Source organism: Xyrauchen texanus, chromosome 33, assembly GCF_025860055.1.
Source record: "Xyrauchen texanus isolate HMW12.3.18 chromosome 33, RBS_HiC_50CHRs, whole genome shotgun sequence".
NCBI classification, from domain to species: domain Eukaryota; kingdom Metazoa; phylum Chordata; class Actinopteri; order Cypriniformes; family Catostomidae; genus Xyrauchen; species Xyrauchen texanus.
Genome location: NC_068308.1, coordinates 5,557,206 through 5,582,044, shown reverse-complemented (window position 1 = coordinate 5,582,044; position 24,839 = coordinate 5,557,206). Strand labels below are relative to the sequence as shown.

Genomic DNA, 24,839 nt, shown 5'->3' with positions numbered 1-24,839 from the left:
ATTTAATAGTACTTTCAGAAAAATATGTAAAAAATAATCCAGTCTTATCCAATGTCATCTCATGAGAATTTATATGTAATCTAACATAAAATTTGGTTCTAGCAAACATATTCCCTTAAGTGTGCATAGACACCGAAATGTAGTCTTCATTTTATGTATTAACACCTATAGTAACATACAAATGTTTATGTATACTGTTTGAATGTATTAATATTTAATCATAGAATTAATCAATTACATTCAATTTATAATAAATGAGATTAGGTCAATGCCATTACATTTATTTAACACAGTTGACAATATTACACTTTAACAATTTCATTAATGTCTTTGTGATTTCTGCTGCCCTATACAATGTTTTAAAGGATTATATCACTTTAACCAAGACTACACTTAAATTGAAATAAAATGAATAAGTTAAATTGAATAAAAACTCTGTAATATTTTAATAATTTATTAAGCATTTCATTTTATTTTTGTTTGCCATGGGACAAAAAAAAGAGTTTTCAGAATATGCCAAAAAACTAAATAAACCACAAAAGCACCATAAAACATTAATCGAATTAATCCATAAATTTGTTATCTATAATCCAATATTATAATCTATAATTCAGAATGCTTTCTGTGAAGAACAGACCCAAATTCAAGCCTTTTATTCAACAGTCTCCGTTTCCATCTGCCGTCGCACCCACCATAACCTCAAGAAACATTACGGCCACCAGTTTTACGGCAGTGATGTCGAATGCTCATTGGCTCCCAAGAGTCTCATGACCGTTTGCGACATGCCGTATTCTGCTATGTATAAATTTGAATGAGGTATGACAGCTCTCTTATGGTGTGCATCAGGAGAAGATTTATAGCAATTAATTATTAAAATTCCAATCTCTGCCCCACACAAAGCTATTGTATGCCGCCAGGGAGCACCTTGGATGCAGAGCATCTACCTTTGGACTACTTTTGTACTGAATTTAGCAATTTTAGCTAAATTTATCAGCCTGTTACGTGTTTTATATGCTTCATAAATGGTTATGGTTCAGTTTAGGTGTAGGTGTGGGATTAGCAGCTGTTAAATATATATAAATTAATATATTGTAACAATGATTGCTACTGTATATAACCAGTCTTGCTCGACCCACTCCGAGCAGGATTTAAACCGGGGTCTCTGGCATGGGAGGCTGACATACTAGCGAGGAGTCTAAAGACTTTTAGTCTTTAGCATCGGTCGCTAGTCTACCTCCTGATGCCAGGGGAGTGATACCCACACATCCTGGAAAAACTGGAAAACCTGGAATATTTCAATGCAGTTTTCTAGTCATGGAAAAGTCATGGAAAATTTGAAAAATACCTACAATGGTAAAAATACCATAGTAAAATAATGACTGTTGCTAACGAGGATTTTGTTACATGTACAAAAACATGGTAATGATCGGGACACGGAATAGGAGTCAAATGCAAAAATAATTACCAATTTGTCACTAATGGCAGATCAACAGTTAACTGTCATAAACCAATTCCTGTAATACTTTTTCTGCTCATCTGCGGTCATCTCTGCTTTGCTCGAAATAGTACAAAAAATTATTGATATAATACAAAAAAGTATTTTGTTGTTCCAACATCGCTGTTAACTAAAAAACATTTGACATTCGGACCTTGACATTGACTTTGACGATCGGAGTCTGCTTATACAGCGGTTTACACATGTATTATGTGGAAAACACAGACTGAATCATGGAATCTAATCAGAAAAATGGCATTAGTTATAAAACGCATAATGTCATGGAATACAACATATTTGGACAAAAATGTATGTTTGAATGCACAATTAATCAATTCAAATTTGTGATATGTCCTAGAGCAGTGGTTCCCAAAGTGTGAGGCGCGTCTCCGGGCACTGCAGGGGAGGCACAGGGAAACAGTGGGGTTGAAGGAGAAGTCCATTTAAAAAATTTGGCATATAATAATAATTATTATGAATATTATTATTATTATTATTATTATTAAAGCGTAAACTTTTGAAGCATGCTTCCGATCCAATTGAGTGTCAATTGTGCAATTGATTGATACATTTCAGCTGAACTGTCAAGTCTGTAGAGGACAGAGACTCTTAGTGAAGAGAGATGTCTGTTATGACAGTTTGTTTTCTTGTTGTTCTTTATTTTTGTAATTAAAATTTTTTATTGATTCAAAGAAAAATCCCAACAGAGAAAAACCCAACACATGTAAAAGTCAACATTTAACCCCCACTAATATCCCTCCCCAAAACACCAACCCCACCTTAACCCCCATTTAACACCCCGTGGTCACATAAAATAATACACACACAAACAAACAAAAAATAAACAAAATATATAATAAACATACATAATTAAATTAAACTTTTCTCTCCCCGTCCCTTCCCAGATAGTCCCCCAAAACATAAAAATACCTACCCCACTTTCTGCCTGCCACTACCTGCCAACCTCCCCATCTCCACTCACCACTCTGGAAATTATGGCACTCCGTCCAACTTCCAACCCATTAAAATAATTTGTCTGCCAATCATAAAACTAGACAGAACCCAATTTGTTTTATATTTGTCCCCCAAATGTATGACTGTCCCATCACCCAAAATACAATGTCTAGGACAAAGTAAAAGTTCCCAAAACGTTACACAAATAACTCTGAACCTTCAACCAAAAATCTTGGATCTTAACATACCCCCAAAAGACATGGGTTGTGTCTCCAACTTCTCATTGGCATTGCCAGCAGGTGGGTGTGTCTTTAAGATCAAGCCTATATAATCTAGAGGGGGTCCAATAAAATCTATCTAAAATCTTAAATTGCATAAGGCGAACCCTTGCATATCTAGATGCAGACTTGACATTTTTTGGAAATGTCACACACTCCAATACCAAGTCTCCCATAATCTCTTGATAGAAGTTAAAGCTCCGTCCCCCAAACTCTGAATTAGCAAAGGAGTAATACACTGATGCCTCATGACCTTTTCCAAAAGCAGTAATCACCTCTCCCAAAGTATCTGTCGCTTTTGTGTGGAGTATGCTACTCTCACAAAAGCTACTCCCACAAAAGCCGTGGTGCACCCCGCCTCCTGCGAACCTGGGGTAGAGAAGAGGGGAGGCGTCGGGACGTTCTCAGCAGATGGCCGCCATTCCACCGGCTGGCAGTGGCCCCTCCGTCCCAAGACAGATGGTCTCTGCTGCTACCCTGGCGGATGGAAGCAGCAAGGACTCAGGACAGCGCATCCCTCCTACCTCCTGTTTTTCGGTACCACTGTAACAGTATAAGGATGGGCAAGTAGGAGGTGGGAAACGGCTGAACAGTAAACAAAGTTTATATCAAAGTTTATATCAAACTTAACTTAAAACCAACATAAAAACCAACACTGAGTATCCCGACCGCCCAGACGTGGAGAGCGGCCATCGTCCGCGAGGCGAGTGTGGACTGGAATCCCCGACCACCTGGAGCGAAGGAGCCGCTGCCAGGGGTGGAGGAGTGCCCTGCCATCCCCCAGAAACGCGTAGGGGTCGAGAGGTCCGCCATCCGCGAGGGGAGGAGGGAAGCAACTCCTTGACCACCTGGAGCGGTAGGGCCGCTGCCAGGGGCGGAGGAGAGTCCCCACGGCTCGCCGAGAACGTGGAGGGGCTTTCAGTCTGCTGGGGGTCGGCCTGACTCCACTCCGTCTGCCTGAGTGGGTGGAGAAGTGATCAGGGACCACGTGACGGCGAGTTTTTTTAGTTCGTTTTTTTCCTCTCTCCTCGCTCTATCTTTCGCTCCGTGTTGGCCTTTATCCCTCACCTATTTTGCAGACGGGGCGCAAGGCACCTAAAAGAACTGCATAAAGTCTTATATTTCATGCAATCAGTTGAACAGAGCTCTCATTTTGGCTGAACTTTTATTTTGAAAGATCTTTGAAGTTTTTCCTGTTTATGAAGAGTTCGTTATATCAAGCTTCGTGAGTTGAAATCTCCGAGCTGCAATGGAGAAAGAGTTCATTATAAAGTTCACAGCTGTTTATACAATCAACTGATCTGAGGTTCTGCAGATGGAATCTATTGGACACACTGCATGAAAATCAAGCATTAGTAGTGCGTGTTGCCTTTGTTTTTATGTCCGTGACTGTGTGTGTATGTGTTTGTGTGCATGACAGGGCAGAGAGGTGCCCTCATACTGTGGAGCGCAGCACATTTGACTGTATATTGTTTCATTAAATTACCTTTCTACTTGGCCATATAGAGGCTTTATTATTATTATTATCAAATGGTCTTTGATTTAATCAATGAAAAACGAGATGATATCGTACTGTTTAAATTTTTTGGTATTGCGATATTTCGTTAGTATACTGCACAGCCCTATAATATACTGTAAACACCTCATCATGATCATCACGCACATTCTTGTGTGTGTGAGATGACAGAGAGCAGAGCATGGGCCATGAAGCAAACTGTTTATCTGGAGGTGAGAAACTACCATCAAAAACACAAAGAAATGCCAAAATAAATTATGATTTAAATGAACACATTTGTATTTACTTAAATATTACACTTGTTTGGCACATAATATATCAACTGCCTTGAGAAGAGTGGGAACCCAGGTGAGGTTTACACACTGCACAGCTACCTACCAGCTGTCAGTATATATATATATATATATATATATATATATATATATATATATATATATATATATATATATATATATACGGTATAATGGTAAATCGGCAAAATCCTATATCGGTCGATCTCTTGTTATAATATAATTTATTATTAGGAAATGAGGCATACACAAAATGTATTTTACACAATATTTATTAAAAATTCACTAAACAATATTTGAAAACATAAGAATGTGTATCGTTTGCCAATATGTTAATTGGCAAAGCTGTTATAAAGCAAATAGTTCTGCTAATCGGACAAGCACACAGTTATTGGCCAATAAAGAGACCAACATTCAATTTTACTGAATTGAGATTTCTGTGAACTGCATGGTTTTTAGTCAAATGTGCTCATAAAGTGGTAAAAATTTAATAGATATTTTGATGTGAGCTTGAATTGTGACATTACAAAGCATTTTTACGTAACATTTTGTTAAATTACACAGTGATGTGTCAGAATCAAGGCAAGCGCTTCTCACAGTTAACTGAAAAGATAAATAATTTTATTATGATAAACTAATAACATTAGTCTAAGTGAACATATCTGTGCCTAAGGGTTTTACAATATACTCACTACGGTACAGTTAACTTGTTAGGTTACTATTGACACTACTTTAACCTTAATTAATTCATAAATTAATTAATGGTAAATTATTAACATGGGCACCTTGTGTCACTAGGGATGTGCCCGAAGCCGAATAATTTATTTGGAAAGGCACGAATAATTACTTTAAATCGAATAATTGATTAATCCAAATAATATAAAAAATATTTGAATGACTGATTATCCAAAAAACACAAGGATAAAGCGGCATTTTAATAAGCATATCCAAAATAACTAATTTATGTATCTGTGCAACCAATATTTCTTAAGTGTAAATCTCATGAATGAAAATGCACACAGTGTGATTTCAGATCGGATGGCTGGGGTCTCCACTCCATTTGAGGTCTCTGTTAATTGTTCAGGTCTGGAGCTTGTCAAGTGTAACATTAATTAAGATATGACATCATAGACATGTTACACTTCTTGAAATGTCTATATTAATGTATCACACGATTCACACATGATTCCTATATCTATGATTTCAGATCGGATGGCTGGGGTCTCCACTCCATTTGAGGTCTCTGTTAATTGTTCAGGTCTGGAGCTTGTCAAGTGTAACATTAATTAAAATATGACATCATAGACATGACTTACACTTCTTGAAATGTCTATATTAATGTATCACACGATTCACACATGATTCCTATATATTAATTTATAGCCTAAACATCAGCGCGATGTTAAATTCCTGACCAGAAGGGATGATTTCATGTTGGAGCCCATCTATCCATCTCTTAAATTTGACCACATTTATATCCACATCAGCGATTAAGGTTATTAACTGGTTAAGACTTTTTTCGTTTTTTTTTTAATAATCCATAAAGTTTGAAATGCTCCATAGAGTATTCATCTTTTAGGAATCTGAATCTGTCTTTATTCTTCTTTAAACTGTGCTAAACCTGAAAATGTTGTGGTCTTGAACTCTGACAGGGTGTTATATAAATGTAAAATTATTATTATTATTATTTAACTAAATAATGGTGTCCTATCGTAATAATTCCTAATAGACTTTCACCTGTTAGTAGGCTATATTGTTTTTATTTTAATTGTATTTGAATTTATTATTCACTGCAAAATGTGTGCTTGACATTTTTACATTTTGCTTGACACCTCATGCCTCGAGAATAATGTTGTTATTCATGCACAGACAAATGAAAATACTGTGTTATAAAACAGAAATACCAGGAGAAACCACAGTAAACAACATATTCCACAGTTAATGTAGCCTTCAAATTCAGCTTCATCTGGTAAGAAAGAAAAAATAATAAAATAATATTTTATTAAAAAATAATTGTATAATAATAATAATAATAATAATAATAATAATAATTATGTATATATACAAGGCATATACAAGCCGTATATTTGTAATATAATCTATAAATGTAAGAGTAACAATTAAAAATGTACGTTTCATTTAGTTTTGTCTCACTTCTGGTTTAAGCCCTGCCACCACCACCCAGTTCTATCCGAATACAAAGATACAGACAATTTTGTCATATGAACACATACAGATACAAAAACAGATAATGGCTTCACTGCACACCACGATATTGTAAATCCCCCAGAAACAATATATATATATATTTATTTATTTTTTTTATAATTTCTGTAAAATTCAGTTTAAAACTATTCAAACACACACGACTTACATAGACAAGACCAAAAATGTGTCTGATAATTGATCAGTAGGCTGCTTCAAAAGAAAAGAGAGCAGGAATGCAGAGACTGAGTAATACAGTTGTATAATTCAAGGCCACCAGCTGAACCTCCACAATCATACACACACGCACACAGACGAGGGAATATTACAAGGATAAAAAGAGGAGGAAGGGAAGTTGGAAAGGAAGTGTGAACTTGAGAAACACAGTGACTTATTATTCAATCTTAGTCCATCAGTGTGTACTTGTGTCTAGGGTTGCCAACTTTCTACGAGCCAAATATGGGACAATCCAGCTCTAAATACAGAGCTGGAATGTCAAGGGTTTAAGAGGTCTACACTTGTTTACTAAGGAAAACAATAAAAAAAAGAGGACAGGTGCAAAAGGGTGAACACCCCCAACATGATTGAAATTAAAATCAATGCAACACAACCACCAGGAAGAACGTCTAGGTTACGGATGTAACCTCCGTTCCCTGATAGAGGGAACGAGACGTTGTATCGAAGAAACGACACTAGGGGTCTCTCTTGAGCGCCGAATATGCCTCTGATGAAATAGTTTCCTATTCTTTCAGGGGGAAAAGACCCTGCGGAGACCACACCTGCCCAGGAACGGGGAGGTAAAGTGGCGAGATACATCACATGGGCCCCTCAGGTCATATGTGGAAAAAATGGTGCGGTGGTAGATCCAGCCTCAAGGATGGGGGAGTTGCTACAGCATGGCGACCGGAGGGCAGCTGGAACTGCCTAAGGGAGACGCGGATCCACTCGCAAGGGGACCGTACCGCGGAATATACACACAGGAGTAGTCCATGCAGGAGTCTGGACCTGTGGAGCATCTATTCCAGTACAGGTAAATTAAGTAACCAAGATTGGGTCAGCAAATTCCTCCGGCGAATTGCGGACCCATAGGGCTAGGGAGGAATCGTCCAGGGATCCGAATATATGGAATCTCCTGGGAAAGAAAGCGCACAGTTTTACCTCAACCGAGGCAAAGGGCGCTAGGTGCAAGCGATCCACCTGGTCAGTTCATCAGTGTGTTACCAAGTTCTACCGGCTCGGACCTGAGAAGACACGGGACGATACGGACTCAACCCTGAGATTGTAAAATCTCGCAAAGGTATTAGGTGTTGCCCAACCCCATGCTCTACATATGTCTGCCAGGGAGGTGCCCCTGTCAAGTGCCCACGAGGACGCAACACTCCTTTTTGAGTGAGCTCGGACCTGCGGGGGGGGGCACGTCCTGGGTGTGGTAGGCCAATGAAATGACATCCACCACCCAGTGGGAGAGCCTCTGTTTGGAGACAGCGTTCCCTTTCTGCTGTCCGCCAAAGCAGACAAAAAGCTGCTCAGAACATCGAAAGAGCTGCTCAGAACATCTAAAGCTCTGCATGTGGTCCAAGTAGGTACGCAAAGCATGTGCCGTACACAGCAACGAAGGGGCTGGGTCTTCCTCCTCCCGGGGCAGCACTTGCAGGTTCACCACCTGGTCTCTGAAGGGCGTGTTAGGAACCTCAGGCACGAGTCCGGTCGCAGTCTTAGTATCACATGTGTGTCTGCCGGACCGAACTCCAGGCAAGTGTCGCTAACAGAGAACGCTTGCAGGTCCCCGACCCTCTTGATGGAGGCGAGCGCGATCAGCAGGGCAGTTTTTAGAGAGAGGGGCCTGAGTCCATCTGATTCTAGCGGCTCCAAGGGGGGTCTCTGAAGTCCCGTGAGGACCACTGAGAGATCCCAGGAGGGGAACAGGCTTGGCCGGGAAGGCTTTAACCTCTGGGTGCTTCTTAGGAACCTGATGATTAAGTCGTGCTTACCCAAAGACTTGCTGTCTACTGTGTCGTGGTGGGCCGCGATAGCAGCAACATACACCTTCAAGGTGGACGGGGACAGCCTCCCCTCCAACCTCTCCTGCAGGAATAGGAGCACTGACCTAACTGCGCACCTCTGTGGGTCTTCAGCCCAGGAAGAACACAAATTTGCGAACAAGTGCCACTTCAGGGCGTAAAGTTGCCTGGTATAGGGGGCTCTGGCTTGGCTGATTGTGTCTACGACGTCAGGTGGTAGACCAGCTAGATCTTCCACATCCCACCAGGGGCCAGACGTGGAGGTTATAGAGGTCTGGATGCGGGTGCCAGAGCGTTCCCCGTCCCTGAGAAAGAAGGTCCTTCCTCAGGGTAAATCGCCAGGGAGGGGCAGTTGCGAGGAGTACGAGGTCCGAGAACCAGGCCCGGGTGGGCCAGTAAGGAGCCACTTGGGTGACTTGCTCCTCGTCCTCCCTGACCTTGCACAGCACCTGTGTAAGAAGGCTCACTGGGGGAAATGCTTACTTGCGCAGCCCCGAGGGCCAGCTGTGTGCCAGCGCGTCTGCCCCGAGGGGAGCCTCTGTGCAGGTATACCAGAGCAATGGTAGGTCTCTTGGGAGGCAAACAGGTCTACCTGGGCCTTGCCGAATCATTCCCAAATCAGCTGAACCGACTGGGGGTGAAGCTTCCACTCTCCACCGGGCCAATGTTGTCGTGACAGCGCGTCCGCCATCACATTGAGGTCGCCGGGGATGTGAGTGGTGCGCAGCGACTTGAGTCGCGGCTGGCTCCAAAGGAGGAAATGACAGGTGAGTCGCGACATGTGGCGGGAGCATACGCCGCCTTGGCGATTTACGCCGTATGCCTCAGGAGCCTCTGAAAAAGTTTTAAAGGGACCGTTGTCCTGGCCTGAAGGTGGCGAGGCAGTCCAGTACTGACTGCGCATGCTCGTTGGTGAGACGTGCTACATTGAGACTTAGTCTAACTGAAAAGAGCTCTCTGTGAGTGCATAGTAACTCTCGGGAGTGGCCAGTATAAGCCAGTCGTCGAGGTAATTGAGTATGCGGATGCCGGCCTCTCGGAGCGGGGTAAGAGCTGCCTCTGCGACTTTCGTGAAGACGCGAGGGGACCGAGACATGCCGAAGGGGAGGACTTTGTACTGATACGCCTGGCTGTTGAACGCAAACCGTAGGAAGGGTAGGTGTCAAGGCAGAATTGAGACGAGTGACTGTTCCTGCAGCACGTCGGGATCAGGGCTACCCCTGTGCAGATCTTTGAGTGCCTTGGCCTGGTGGACTTATAGTGCCATGGCATGCAGGGCCAAAGCGGCGTGTCCGGCGGCGCTGTAGGCTTTGGCCGTCAGTGACGATGTTGTCCTATAGGCCTTGGAGGGGAGTACAGGCGACCCCGCCAGGTGGTAGGGTTTTCGAGGCATAGGTGGAGCGCAACGGCCTATCCACCTGAGGAATCGCCGTGTACACGTGGGCCGCTCCGCCGCCAAGGGTAGCGAGAGCGGATGAGCGAATGTTTTGCTTTGTGACGTGTGGAGAGGGGTTCCCTCCATGCAGATGTCAGCTCATCATGCACTTCCGGGAAAAACGGGACCAGAGGGGGGGCGTGGCTGTGAGCGGCGCGGAGCCCCCAGGAACCAGTCATCCAAGCATGATGGCTGTGGGGAGGATGGAGGGTTCCAGTCCAGCCACACGCGGGCGGCGGCCCGGGCAAGCATATCGGACATCTGTGCATCGGCCTCGGCATGCAGGCCAGAAGGCGGCAGCCCAGGGGAGTCCTCAGCGCCAGACGCTACGCTCTCCGATGCAGCGGCAAGCTCATCCACCTCGAGCTCTAGAGGATAGGCAGGCTGGCCGTGAGGCGAGCCGCTGTTGCCTCGAGCACGGATGGGAGTCAATGAGCGTGCTGGGAGGCGGGTGGTCCGAGGGGGCATACCCGGCGGACCTGCACCCGCTGCCATCCCTAGATCGCCTCCATCGCCAGCCACACCATCCTCAATCCCGTGGGAAGAAGTAGCAATGCGGGGGGCGGCTGGAGTGGCGCGACCGCAACGTTGCCATGGCCATGTTCTCGCAGTGAGAATATGAACCATCCACAAACGCTGCCTCGGTGTGATCGCAGCCCAGACACACGAGACAATGCCTGTGGCCGTCTGAAGCGGAGAGCACTCTACCACATCCAGGAACTACGCAGGGGCAGAAGGGCATCTTTATAAAGACGCGTCCTGAAAAGGACATTCAACGCCAGCTGCGTATTGCTCTTTTAGAGAAAATAACTCTTTTCAGTTTCTTGCACTGTCGAATCGCCCAGGGGCAAACTGCACTGCCTTGCAGAGAAGGAGAAAGCCACTGTAATGCGCCGTCAAATCCAACAGGCAAGCGTCAGAGGAAAACAGGAACAGGTGTGTGTGACTCGCAGCTGACTGCAACATGGCCATCGGCTCCGAAGAAAATTTCTGAATGAACTCGACGTATTTGCCCGCTTTTATACCCGTATGTCCTGGGGCGGGGTATGCAAATACTGTCTGCCTAATTCCCATTGGCCTTTTTTCATAGATCAGAGGCATATTCAGCGCTCAAGAGAGACCCCTAGTGTCGCTTCTTCGACACAACATCGAAGCGAGTGACAGACAGGGAACCAATTTTATACCAATCTTTACTTTTATTTAACACTTTTTGCTAAAAGCTTTAATCAATTGTGAAAGACAATATTTTAAAGCTCAACTAATCAGCTTTCTGTTTAAAATTGGTGCATCCTCTTTAAAATGTGGATCCTCTGGACTGGTTTGTGTCAGTCGTAGTGTTGGGTTTGAGTCCAACTCAGTCTAATCCTGAGTCAAGTCAGAGTCTTTAACCATTTGTGTCTGAGTCTGAGTCAAAGGGCCATAATAGGCTGAATCTGAGTGGTTTCAGAATAAAAACATATGCTATAAGTGTAGCAAGATAAAACTCAATTAATCTTTTTTTTGGTTGTTCTCCAACTTAATGCACAGCTACCTAAGTAGTGTAAGTTCTTATTGCGTTTGGTTCACATTTCAATAATTTGTTGCTTTTTCCCTGCCACTCTAACATAGGCTAAAGAAAATGAAACTTAGCTATATAGAAAAGAGAACAGCTGCTTTAAGAGGCATTGCAACCAAGGTTATTTTGGTTTGGAATTTAAATGTATTTTTTTATTTCTATTTCATTTTCTATTTGTCCTTTCAATATAGTCTAGTTTCATCTAAAATTGTCCCTATCAAAAATAGTCTATAATGAGAATTGTTTTACATCATTATCTGCCGAGGTTTGGAAAAATACATATAAAATATTCAAAACAGTTGTAATTAGCACTCGCTGAGATGATACGTCTCACTATTTGACGGCAAATGCTACATCCAAAACACTGTAAAAGCCCACTGCTAAAATTAGACAGGCAATTTCACATAGGACATGACAGTGGCAAGTGTCTTGTTCATTCAAGTAAAGTGGCACATTACAGGCAGTTTTACTCATGGGTGCTTGTGCACTCGTACCCCTGCTGCGTCTGCGTGCATCACGCCAAAGATACAAATATTTTATATTTTCTTGAGTGGCAGAGGCAGCCATCAGTCTGCAATCAGTTTGAAATCTTTATAGACCAACTATAGGGAGTCCCGTGATGCCATGCGAGGATTGGACGTGTGAATGTCGAGCTCTGTGCACTTTGCTAGTTTTAATACCTTTTAATGACATAAACCGGTGCGATTCGATACTCTCTGTTCCATAATGGTTCTAGGGGGACAATATGTCAAAGAATTCAAAAATAAGAAATTAAAAGACACTTTCATGCTCAGGCTGACACCCCTGAGAGTGCCGCGGACCAGGGAGTCAATTTGGTCTGAGAGTTGCGGGAAATGCAGCGAGAGATGTTGACCATGTCGGCAATGCTGATGAAGGTCGTTGCTGACTTGGAGGATCTTGCTGTGATACGTCTATCAATCACTGCCATGGAAGTGAAATAACCATCAGAATAACGTCTGTATTGTGGAGTCCCGGAGGGAGTGGAGGGACAGAATATGGTGGAATTCCTGGACGGGCTCCTTTCCGAGTCTGCTTGACATAGCACCCCATAAGCTGGAAATTGAGTGAGCTCACAGGGTTCTGGCTCGGCGATCTGCTGATGGAGACAGGCCTGATCAATTCTTGCCAAATTTCTGAGATCATTTGATTAAGATCTTGTGTTACGTGAGGCAAGGATTAAAGGAAGGCTTTCTTGGAAGAACCACAGCATTTTCTTGTTCCCAGACATTGCGAACTCAACGAGAGAAACGTGATCGATTTAAGGAATGCAAGAAACTTTTACATCAACGGAAGGTCGCTTTTGCACTGATATTCCCGGCCAAACTGAGAATAGATGCTAAGGATGGCCGTAAAACATTCACATGCTCACAACAAGCGATGTCATTCATAAAGTCAGTAGAGTGAGTGAGTGGGTTGTGTTGTGGTGCTTATGTTGCAGCCGGGTAGACTGGCTCACTGAACATTCGCTTGACTGTTTGAAGATTCTATGCACTCTTTTTGTGCTCCGCCTAGTGGCTGGAGTTTATTTTGTAGAGCATCACACCTTACGGACAGTTTTGTGGATGAATCTACACACTCTTTGTGCTTATTCCGCCTATCAGCTTGAGTTTATTTTGTGGAGTTTTTCTGGCCGTAAAACATTCACATGCCCACAACAAGCGATGTCATTCATAAAGTCAGTAGAGTGAGTGAGTGGGTTGTGTTGTGGTGCTTACGTTGCAGCCGGGTAGACTGGCTCACTGAACATTTGCTTGACTGTTTGAAGATTCTATGCACTCTTTTTGTGCTCCGCCTAGTGGCTGGAGTTTATTTTGTAGAGCATCACACCTTACGGATGGTTTTGTGGATGAATCTACACACTCTGAGTTTATTGAGTTTATTTTGTAGAGTTTTTCTGGCAAAGTCATTGGATTGAGTAAGTTATTTGCTTACACTCATGTTGCAACCAAATGGGTTGGCTCACTGAACAAATGCCTGACAGTTTGAGGAACCTGCATGTTTTTTTTTTAAGCTGGTGCCGCCTAGTGGCTGGAATTTATTTTGTAGAATAATACACCTTTCGGACAGTTTTATGGATGAAGTTACAAGCTCTTTGTGTTTATTCTGCCTATTGGCAGGAGTTTGTTTTTTAGATTATCTTTTGTTGTGTAATTCTGTCTCCAAAAATATGTATAGAATCACCGGACTTGAGAAATCCGACGGCAAAGTTGTACATGGACTGTTTGAGTTTAGAGGGATGGACGCCAGTTGGCGCTGTCATGCGCGGGGTTAATGCGCACGTTTTTCTTTTTTCTGTTTGTTTGGATCTGGAGAATGTTCAGGGTTTGACTGTTGCATTAATGTTGTAATGTGGTCTTTATAATCCTGTTTTTGACACACAATCTATTTTTTCTTTTATGTCAAAATCTCAAATGTTAATATAAGTGGATTGTCTCTCTCCACGTGAAATGTGAATTAGTTAGGGCACCCCATAAAAAGAAGGAAGGTTATTTCTCTTCTTAAGCGTAAGAAATATGATATAGTGTATCTTCAAGAAACGCAACTTTCCCTGCAGGAATCTGAAACATTTTGAACCATATGGGGTGGTGGGCATTTGTTTTTTTTAGTGCTGGTTCAAGTAAGAGTAGGGGAGTCATTACACTGATAAGTAAACATCTACAATTCAAATGCCTCAAACAGAGTAAATATAAATTAGGAAGAGTCATTATAGTTTTAGCTGAAATTCAGGGGCAAAGTCTTATTTTGGCAAATATTTATGCACCTAACGTTGATGATCAGGGTTTGTTTATAGATCTTGAAGGGATGTTGCAAGATGCTGGCACCCCTCATGATGTAATATTGGGAGGGGTCTTTAATCTTTTGATGGACTCAGTCCTTGATCATAGTGAAGCAAAAGTGTGCAAGCAACAGTGACGCTTCACCGGATGTGTAAAAATCTTGGTCTTACAGATATTTGGGTCAATGACATGACGGGTCATTTTTTTGTCCAAAGGCCTTAATAATAATAAAAAACAAAGATATGACATCCAAAGTATGTAAGGTAGTACAACTTGATCTCTTTTATTGAATCCAAAAGATTTTAATTATATTTTACTACATATAAAGGTATTTTAAAGATTTTGAAGTGTCAAAATGTCATTCGGTTTAACCGTCCGAAGGCCAATACAGCCATTTCATTTGTGATTAAAATATCTTAAAATGTAATAAATTTATATAATTTTTATTCTGGCATGATTTTATAACATCATATATCAACATTGTGCAAAATGGTATTCAAATTATGTGTAGAAGTCATTGCTTTGTTATGAGAAAGAATGTCCGGAAAAATGATTTTCATTGATGTCATTCGGAGAAACCAATATAAAGGCACCATTTTGGATCAAGTCATGTGTTCAATATCATGTGACAGGATGTGACATCATTCAGACACCTGCAAATGACCACACGGTTGTGAAGCAAAGTAAGTAACTCTCTCTTAACTATTATAAAAATTCATGTTTTCACTTGCTCATACGCATGTCCCGAAATATCAGGTCATTCGGTACAACCGCTATAAAACATGGATAATGTTTTAATATTTTAAAAACTTGTACTAAATATAAAATGTTTGATTGTCCTTTTGCTAGATAGCTAGCTAACTAACTAGCTAGATAGCTAGATATCAGCCTGTTAGCATTGAGTGAAGATTTTGTCATTCGGTTTAACCAAAAGTGTCATTCGGTTAAACCGAAATTTTGGTTATACCGAATGACCTACTGGTTGTATTGAATGACAGCACTGTATGTTGGTCATATTTGTACATATTTGCAATAAATAAATACAACATTCTATTAATAGGAAATGTGCATAGTGTATTATTACATCATTTTGACTGAATTTTACCTTTGCAGATGCCTTTATCAAATAAAGAAAAAGCAGCTCACTACTGGGCAAGGATCAATGCTGATCCTGTTAAAAAAGAACAGTTGCTCGCCAAAAGAAGAGAAAGGTATCATTTGTTTTGATTATTTATAGACATACTATGGTGAAGGGAATGTCCATAAAACCTGGATTGTGCATGTTTATCCTACTATGGTAAATTGAATAGGGATTTTGTATTTAATATGACTCTGCAGCACAGTGTCATAGAGACAAGGGGGTGGGCTAATTTTACTCAGGCAATCAATCAGTCTTTAAAGATCATCATGAAGCTATTAAGCCACACCCTAGCAACCATTTAGAGCACCCTAGCAACCGTTTACAAAGACTGCCATTATAAAAGGCCCAGAAGGATATCTTTGCAGCACATTGTCATAGAGACAAGGAGGTGGGCTCATTTTTACTCAGTCAACCAACCAGTCTCTCAGGATCATTGTGAAGCTATCAAGCCACGCCCTAGCAACCAATAAGAGCACCCTAGCAACCCAAACAGAGAGGGATATCTTCAAATCCGAATGTAATAGAGGCATTGGGGTTGGTTTATATTCATACTGGCAAGCAGCCTTTTGAGTAGCATCATTGACAGCTGCCAAGCCACTTCTTAGCAACCAAGCAGAGTACCTAGCAACCACTCCGAGTACACTAGAAACCACATAGCAATACCCTAGCAATCACCCCAAATACCGTAGCAACTGCATAGCAACACCCTAGCAACCACCCTGAATACCCTAGCAACCAGGTGATTGAAGATGAGCTTGAGGTCAACTGCATGCAGCAGTCAGGGGAGAGAAATGTCTTCATCTGGCCAGCCAAACCTGACAAAATCTTCTACTTCAAAGAAGACTTGCATGCAACAATTAGTGAGCCAGAACCTCTAAATTCACGGTCCTCTAGATTATGCTCCAGAGACTGGATGGCTTTCATGAATGCATAGTAGCTCATCGTTGTAGCACTTGTTCCAAGAACCATTAAATGATTCAATGTTTTAATGACTTAAATATAATTAATAATATGAGTTGTATGTAGTGTTTGTTCCAATAACAATGAAATGTCTTAATGTTTGACATTCTTTTTCATGAATATATAGCCTAGCAGCTCATCGTTTAACAATTTAAACACAATTAAATACTTAAATGTTTTAATTAATATAATTTGCAATACGAGTGTAAATATGTTCATTCCAATATCAATAAAATGTTTTAATGTTTGAAGTACTTTTTACATTAATAGCCTATTATATTAACAATAAAATGTGTTTTTGAAGCTATTTGTGTCTGTTTATTGTCTTAAATATGCATAATGTCAAGGGCAGCAGACATAGTCATTCGGTATAACTGGCCTTGGTCATTCGGTAAAACCAATATAGTAAATATTTAAATTGAATAATATTGTTTTTAATAACTAAAGGAACTACAATAATACAAATATAAAGCAGATAAGGGTTTTTTTCTATATTTCCCCTTTTCTCCTTTCCCTGTGCAATGTTTTACTTGAATATGTTGGAGGGTTTAGAGTAGTCCAATAAAATTACTACATTTACAAGATCAGTGAAATTTTTATTTGATATTTCTTCCATGTTACACACTATATACTATCTCAACATCAATGTCTAATCAGGTTTGTTCATGAATAATTATCTGCAAATTAATAATTTTAAATATATTCATGGTTAAACCGAATGACTTTTTTTGGTTACAAATTTTGTCAGTCCTGTAAAAAAATGACAAAAGCAGTGTTAATTGATTGTACAAACCACATAATCTTATTGTTAACACCTAGGTAAACTAAAAAATGGTTTCAAAATTAGTTATATCTCCATTATATTTTTTTACACTTTTAAAAACCTTATTCGTCAATGACCCATTTGGAGACTTTTGAACCCATCTGGTAGGGACTATATATGTTCTTCACTCCATAAGATTTACTCTAGAATAGTTTTTTATACCTAAATCCCTAATTTCATCTGTTGTTGATTGCTCCTAGTGGCTGGAGTTTATTTTGTAGAACAACACACCTTCGGGACGGTTTTGTGGATGAATCTACACACTCTTTGTGCTTATTCTGCCTATCGGCTGGAGTTTAATTGCTCCTAGTGGCTGTAGTTTATTTTGTAGAGCAACACACCTTCGGGACTTATTTCCAGCTAATTTTTGTGGTTTAGTTAGTTACTTTTGGCACTTTAATAAATAGGTTTTCAGGCAATATGGGTAGGTGGGCTTCATTACATGTATCTGTATATGTACATGTATGACTGGCAAGGTTAATGTTATTAAAATGTATTGTATTCCAAAATTCAACTACCTGCTACAGTCACTCCCTATAGATGTCCCCATCTCTTATTTCAAGCAATTTGTTAGCATAGCGAATTCCTTCATTTGAAATGGTAAACATCCGAGATTACATTTCAGTAAACTGCATAGGCCTACCCAGGATTTGTTTTTATTATTATGTGTTCAGTCTTAAACATCTGGCTCATTGGTCGCTTCCACCTGAGAGAGCCCTCTCCATGGTTTTGTATTGAGCAGGAATTTCTTGCCAATATTTCACCATTACAAAGCCTTTCTATCAAACAAATCAGAAAAGTTAAGTTACACCCCATTACCTCGCATTTACACTCGGTATGGACAAAAGTGGACATTTATTTAAATACTGCCTCAAGTTTATGACTTAACCCCAAATTATGTATTAATAAGTCCCCTTTCTGCTGGTCAGAGTGGATTATGAGTAGGGTTACTACACTCTGTGACCTTTATGAGAGTGTTGAGATCTTTTGAAAATATGGTTCAACATTTTGGGATCCACAGATCTCAGTTTTATAGTTATTTACTGCTGCGACACCTGCTCTTACTATTTTTGGGTTTAGTATACATCCACCCCCCCACCCCCTAAAGCAGCAGATATTCTGGAAGTTGTGATTACTACTTTTATAAAAGGTCATGAAGGATCAGTGTATTACTCCCTGCTAATTCAGAGTCTGGGGGATGTTGCTTCAACTTCCATCAAGAGATTATGGGAGAAAGATTTAAACTTGGTATTCGAGGATGGAGAGTGGGCTAGGATTCTAGGTCTGCATCTAGAGATGCAAGGTTGTGCCTTATGCAATTCAAGAATTTACATCGATTTTATTGGTACCCTCTAGAGGCTTGGTCTTAAAGACACACCCACCTGCTGGCTATGCCAATCAGAAGATGGAGATAAAACCCAAGTTTTTTGGAGGTGTGTTGAGATCCAAAAATATTGGTTGAATTTTCAGAATTGTATGTGTGTTGTTTTGGGCACTCAAATTTTACTTTGTATTTTGGGTGATGGGGCGGTAAAAAATTGGGTTCTGACCAGTCTTGTGATTGGCAGGAAAGGAAATCGAATGGGGCCCCTCATTTTTGGAGTGGTGTCTGGAGATGGTCAGGGTGGCAGCTTTCGAGGAGGTGGCAAGTAGAAGGCTGGGGTTTTGGGACTTGTTTGTTAAGAAATGGGGCAATTATTTAGTGTTTTTTGAGGACTCTCTGGGAGGGGATGTGGAGAGTGAAGTTTAGTTTAATTATGTATGTTTTTTTTTTTTTACTTATGTGTAAAAAAGAGGGGGGTAAGAGGGTAACCCTGCCAGGTGCCCCTATCCAGAGTAAAATAATCTGAAATTAATCCATACGTTTGTATCACCACTACTGGGTGTCTATAAAGTAACTTAATCCAAACAATAAAAGTATTCCAAACTCCAAATGATAATCCCAAATCTTAAAAAGATAATCCCATTCTACCATATCAAATGCCTTTTCGGTGTCAAGTGAGAGGGCAGCGACCGGAGTCTGATCCTTCGCCACTGACCACATTATATTGATGAAATGCCTAATGTTATCAGAAGAACTACAGCCCCGAATAAACACCACCTGATCTATATGTATAATAGATGTCATAACTTTACTTAATCGGTTCGCCAAAATCTTTGACAACTTTTTAAGTTCTAGCTGGGTAAGGGAAATTGGCCATTAACTCTTACACTCGCTTGGATCTTTGTGCTTTTTAAGAATCAGACTTTTGTCATGGTTGCCGGAAGCTTTCCATTCTTTAATTATTCCGTATAAACTTCTAGCAAAAGTGGAGCCAATTCTGTAGCATAAGATCTAAAAAATTCAGCAGCAAAGCTATCTGGCCCCAGAGCCTTGCCTGTAGGCAAGGTTATCTCAGAATCAAGAGAATTGTTTTTCTCTGTCCTCGGTTTAGGAAGTTCTAATTGATCCCAAAAGTTTCTAATATCCTCATCAGTAGACGAAGATGTGGTTATTTAACTATAAATATCAAGATAGAACTCTTTAAAGCATTATTAATATTAATGGCTGAGATAAATATTTAATCACCAGCAGATTTCACTGAGGGCATGGTTGAAAAAGACTCTCTTTTTTATGTATCTTGCCAGACGTTTTCCTGCCTTGTTCCCCAACTCAAAGTATAACTGTCTTGCCCTGAATAGCCAAAACTCCACCTTCCGTGACAAAATATTATTATATCTGTTTCAATCGGGTCAATTCTCTGAAACCATCAGACGACATGCGGCGCTTCATCTGTGCCTCAGCACTTTTAATATTCCCTTCCAACTCCACAAGTTCTTGTGCTTTGGGTTTTTTGGTGAATGAGGCATACAGCATGATCCGGCCCCTAAGAACTGCCTTAAGTACCTCCTAAGCCATGCCCCCAGAGGATACTGAGGACAGGTTGGTCTCCATATAAACATTGATTTCAGCTTTTAACATTAGTTGGAATTCAGGATTTTGCAAAAGGGATACATTAAAGCACCAACTATGCGATTTCCATTTCTCCATATGTGGCAACACCTCTAATCTCACCAGGGTGTGATCTGAGAATAAAATGTTTCCAATTGAGCAATCAACAAAAGATTAAATGAATGTATTAGACACAAAAAAAAGTTATTCTAGAATAAATCTTCTGGACTGATGAAAATAAATTATAGTCTATACCAGATGGGTTCAAAAGTCTCCAAATATCTGTAAGACCAAGATTTTTACACATCCTGTGAAGCATCAATTTTGTTTTAGGGGGCTTCAACACTTTTGCTTCACTATGCTCAAGGACTGAGACTATATCGTATTTCTTATGCTTAAGAAGAGCAATAACCTACCTTCTTTTTATAGGTGGATATAATGGATAATAGGTGGAATAAACACAATGAACATGTAGATTCATCCACAGAACTGACCCGAAGGTGTGTTCCTCCACAAAACAAACTCCAGTCACTAGGCGGAACTAGGAAAAACAACTGTCCTTGGACAGTCAAACGAACGTTCAGTGAGCTGGCCTATTCAGTTGCTACATGAATGCAACAAATTACCTAATCACTCCAATGACTTGTAAGAAATACTCCACAAAACAAACTCCAGCCAATAGGAGACATAAACACAAAGAACATGCAGATTCATACACACAAATGTCCGAAGGAGTGTTGCTTCACAAAACATACTCCAGCTGCTAGGCAGGACCAGCACAAAAACAAACTGCAGCGGGGCTGGGTCGTGATGCTGCACACCCAGCCCCTAATCAGGTTAATTAAGCCTCCGAGAGGGATAAAGGGCAACCGAGGAGGGCACTGCGAGAGAGAGATTTATGGACAGCTGTCTGACACTTGTGTGTGTGTTTGTCTTTTTGGTTAAATTTATGATTAAACTATTATTTATATTGTCCAGCCAGTTCTCGCCACCTCCTTTCCATTAATCCCTTTACAGAAACGAAAAAGGTGCTCAGTTTCCTTGGACATTCAAGTGAATATTCAGTGAGTCTGTCCACTCGGCTGCAATGTGAGTACCACATAATAACTTACTCCATTGACTTTATGAAGGACATCGCTTGCTGGGGACATGTGAATATTTTACAGCCACCCTTAGCATTTATTCTCAATTTGGCCGGGAACAGCAGTGCAAAAGCGACCTTCCGTTGATATATGAGTTTCTTGCATTCCTTGAATCGATCATCCTTCTCTCTTGTTGAATTCGCAATGTCTGGGAACAAGAAAATGCTGTGGTTCTTCCAAGAAACCATTCCTTTACTTCGCCTTGCGTAACACGAGATCTATATTGGATGATCTCAGATATTTGACCAGAATTGATTGGGGCCTGTCTTCCTCAGCGAATCACCGAGGCTGAACCCTGTGAGCTTGCTCGATTTCCAGCTTATGGCCTGTTATGTCGAGCAGACTCGGAAAGAGCCCATCCAGGAATTTCACCACATCCTGACCATCTTCAGCCTTAGGAATTCCAACAATACTTCCGTTATTCTGCTGGCTACGGTACTCCTAGTCCTCCAACTTCTCCCAGACACACTCCAAATCCACTTTGGTCACCATACGATTAGCAGATAATTCCCTTTCCGATGACTCCTGATGATCGATTTGTTTTTCGACATTCCAGTGATCGATCAACATATTACAGCAGGATCCTCCAAGTTAGCAATGACCTTCGTCAGGTGTGCTGACATGTTCAACATTTCTCGCCAAATTTCCCGCATTTCCACAACCAAATTGGCTCCCTGGCTCATGGCCTGCTTCTCGGGGTTGTTGGCTTGAGCACGTAAGTGTCTTTAAATGTCTCCAGACCCAGAGGATTTTTAATTCTTTGATATATTGTCCTCCTAGAACATTTATGGAACAGAGTGTATCAAATCTCACCGGTTAATGACATTAATAGTATTAAAACTAGCAAAATACGCAGCACTCACCGTTCACACGTCCGATCTTTTCATGGCATCCATGTTCCCCCACAAAATTCTGATTCAAATACTGTACGTTAGTCATTGTTCTAGCTTTATACAAAAGCAGTTTGAAAGTTGTTTGGGTCTGGTACAATTTCTTAAAAAGCATAATCATAAAAAAGAGAAATGAGTCCAAATAAATGTATATAGCCATGTTTATGTGTCTTTGTGTTTTGTTCTTCAGTATGTCTCGGGACAGATATGAAGCTGGCTTTACCCTCCAGTCTTGAGAATCATTATGAGATGCTCCGGCTGCTGTATACGGGCTGTCAGGTGGTTCATGGTAACCTGGAGATCACACACCTGCAGGGCTCACCAGACCTCTCATTCCTGCAGGTAAGTGCCTGTCACTCATGTGCTTGTGTGTGTCACTGTAGTGCTGTATAATTAAATGCCGATATAGACATTTGGAATGTTGAATGTTTTGAATGTTTTGTGCATTTCTTGACATTTTTCATAAAAATGTTTTTTATTCACAACATAGGTTTTAGAAAAATCAGAAAGTCCTCACACATTTTGTGTGTCATGAACTCACTTAACTTTGAGATAAAAAAGGGATTAAAAGGATAATTTATGAAACGTCTCGGGTTACATGTAACCCTTGTTCCCTGAAAAAAGTGGAACGAGATTCTGCACTGAAGATCGCTTTGGGAACACGTCTCAGTTGTTACCAGCTGTGAATATGTATGCAACACGTCAATGAACATTGACTGGAATTTATAGCCTCTGCCGATGTAATCATTGGACGCACTTGGCGCAGTGGCTATAAATAGATGCGTCACCGGTGCATCATCAGATATTTAGTCTGAAGAGCAGTCCCGGGGCATCCCAGTGCGGCAGAAAAGCGCAGCCTCGCTTTTTTCAGGGAACAAGGGTTACATATGTAACCCGAGACGTTCCCTTTACAAAAAGCTTCACTACGATGCTGCGCTGAAGATCGCTTTGGGAATGAGAATACCCACGCCGCCGCACTGTGGCTGTCCGGACCCCCTACGGTTGTGTAGTGTGCTCACAAGAGAGTTATATACCTACCTCGGTTGTCACAGAGGAAAGTAAGTTTGACAGCTTTGTGATAGCACACAGCACAGAATGGCTCTGAAGACAAAAAATCTGATGATGCACCGGTGACGCATCTATTTATAGCCAGGTGCGTCCAATGATTACATCGGCAGAGGCTATAAATTCCAGTCAATGTTCATTGACGTGTTGCATACATATTCACAGCTGGTCACAACTGAGACGTGTTCCCAAAGCGCTCTTCAACGCTGCATCATAGTGAAGCTTTTTGTAAAGGGAACACACATTTTTTATTTACCCACTGTTATATTGTTCCAAACTCGTATGACATTCTTTCTTTCATGGAACACAAAAGGAGAAGTTGAAGAACATTCACACTGCACTCTTCAATATAATACAAGTGGACTAAAAGTAGGGTGACCAGATTCCTGCTTGTGGAAAACAGGACAACCCCCTCCCAGCAAAAAAATAAATTGACGTATCCTTACCTAGGCGCAGATCAATGCGAAGTAGAGGGTGTCTCTGCATCTGTTGTCACCTTGTACTTTTTGCTGGCACTTGCCGGCACAACAAGAGTTCGTTGTAAAATGCAGAGCAGTCCAGTCCAAAATTAAGATGTAAAAGAGTCCAGATTTACCCGGTGTTCATCCTGTGTTCATTAATGAGAACACATGCTCCACCAATGCAGATGTCTCAAGCAGGCATAAAACAAACTCAACGACCTTGGCTAAGACTCTGACGTTGAAAAACATCTGTCAATCTCTCAGACATGGCCCATGTTCCACTCAGTGATGTGATGAGTGACAGCATTTTTTGCTCAAGCCCACTTTTCAAAGAGCATGGTTTTATCAATCAATCTGGAATAGAAGTGTTTGAGGCTGCTCTGAATGTCTTTCCACTCTGGGATGTCTCTCAATAGGGCCAACTCAAGTTCTTCTGTGTTCTCCAGTGAGCGGCTCCAATTTTGGAGGTAATCCAACGATGCTGAAGAAAAGTTTCTGACTGCACAAAAGAAATCATCTGTTCGCATGTCACCAGCTTCAACCAGGGCATCCAACTGCTTTATAATGTCAGAGGGTATGAATGATTCTTCCAGACTGGCCTGCAAGCCTTTTCTCAGGTCATGAATGTGCAAAGCTATGGCTATATAAGCAAAAAGTCTTTCACTTGCGTGCACCTTGTCAGATTTTTAACTTTGCTTCACTTGGTGTGGCACACTTACTTTTAGCAGTATCCACATGCTGTTTTATATGAACATGCTATTCAATGTCGGTGCGGCCTCCATGGGCGATGGAAAAGAGAGCTCCACAAATCTCACACCTCACTTTATTAGGCTCTGTCTGTGACTCCTTTTTTAGAAATTAAACTTTTTTTGAAGATC

General features: G+C 41.1%; 1 protein-coding gene across 2 annotated transcripts in view; it reads left to right on the top strand.

The window, feature by feature from the left end:
• The window catches only part of LOC127626753 (receptor tyrosine-protein kinase erbB-2-like), a 165,903-nt gene that overhangs the window by 27,257 nt on the left and 113,807 nt on the right, over nt 1-24,839 (top strand). The window contains exons 1-2 of one of the 2 annotated variants that reach the window (XM_052102768.1): nt 15,682-15,758; nt 22,626-22,777. In XM_052102768.1, the coding sequence (XP_051958728.1) occupies nt 15,710-15,758; nt 22,626-22,777 (201 nt within the window). In that variant the 5' untranslated portion in view covers nt 15,682-15,709. Of the gene's footprint in view, nt 1-15,681; nt 15,759-22,625; nt 22,778-24,839 lie in introns of those variants that run through there. The other variant, XM_052102767.1, reaches the window with a different exon arrangement.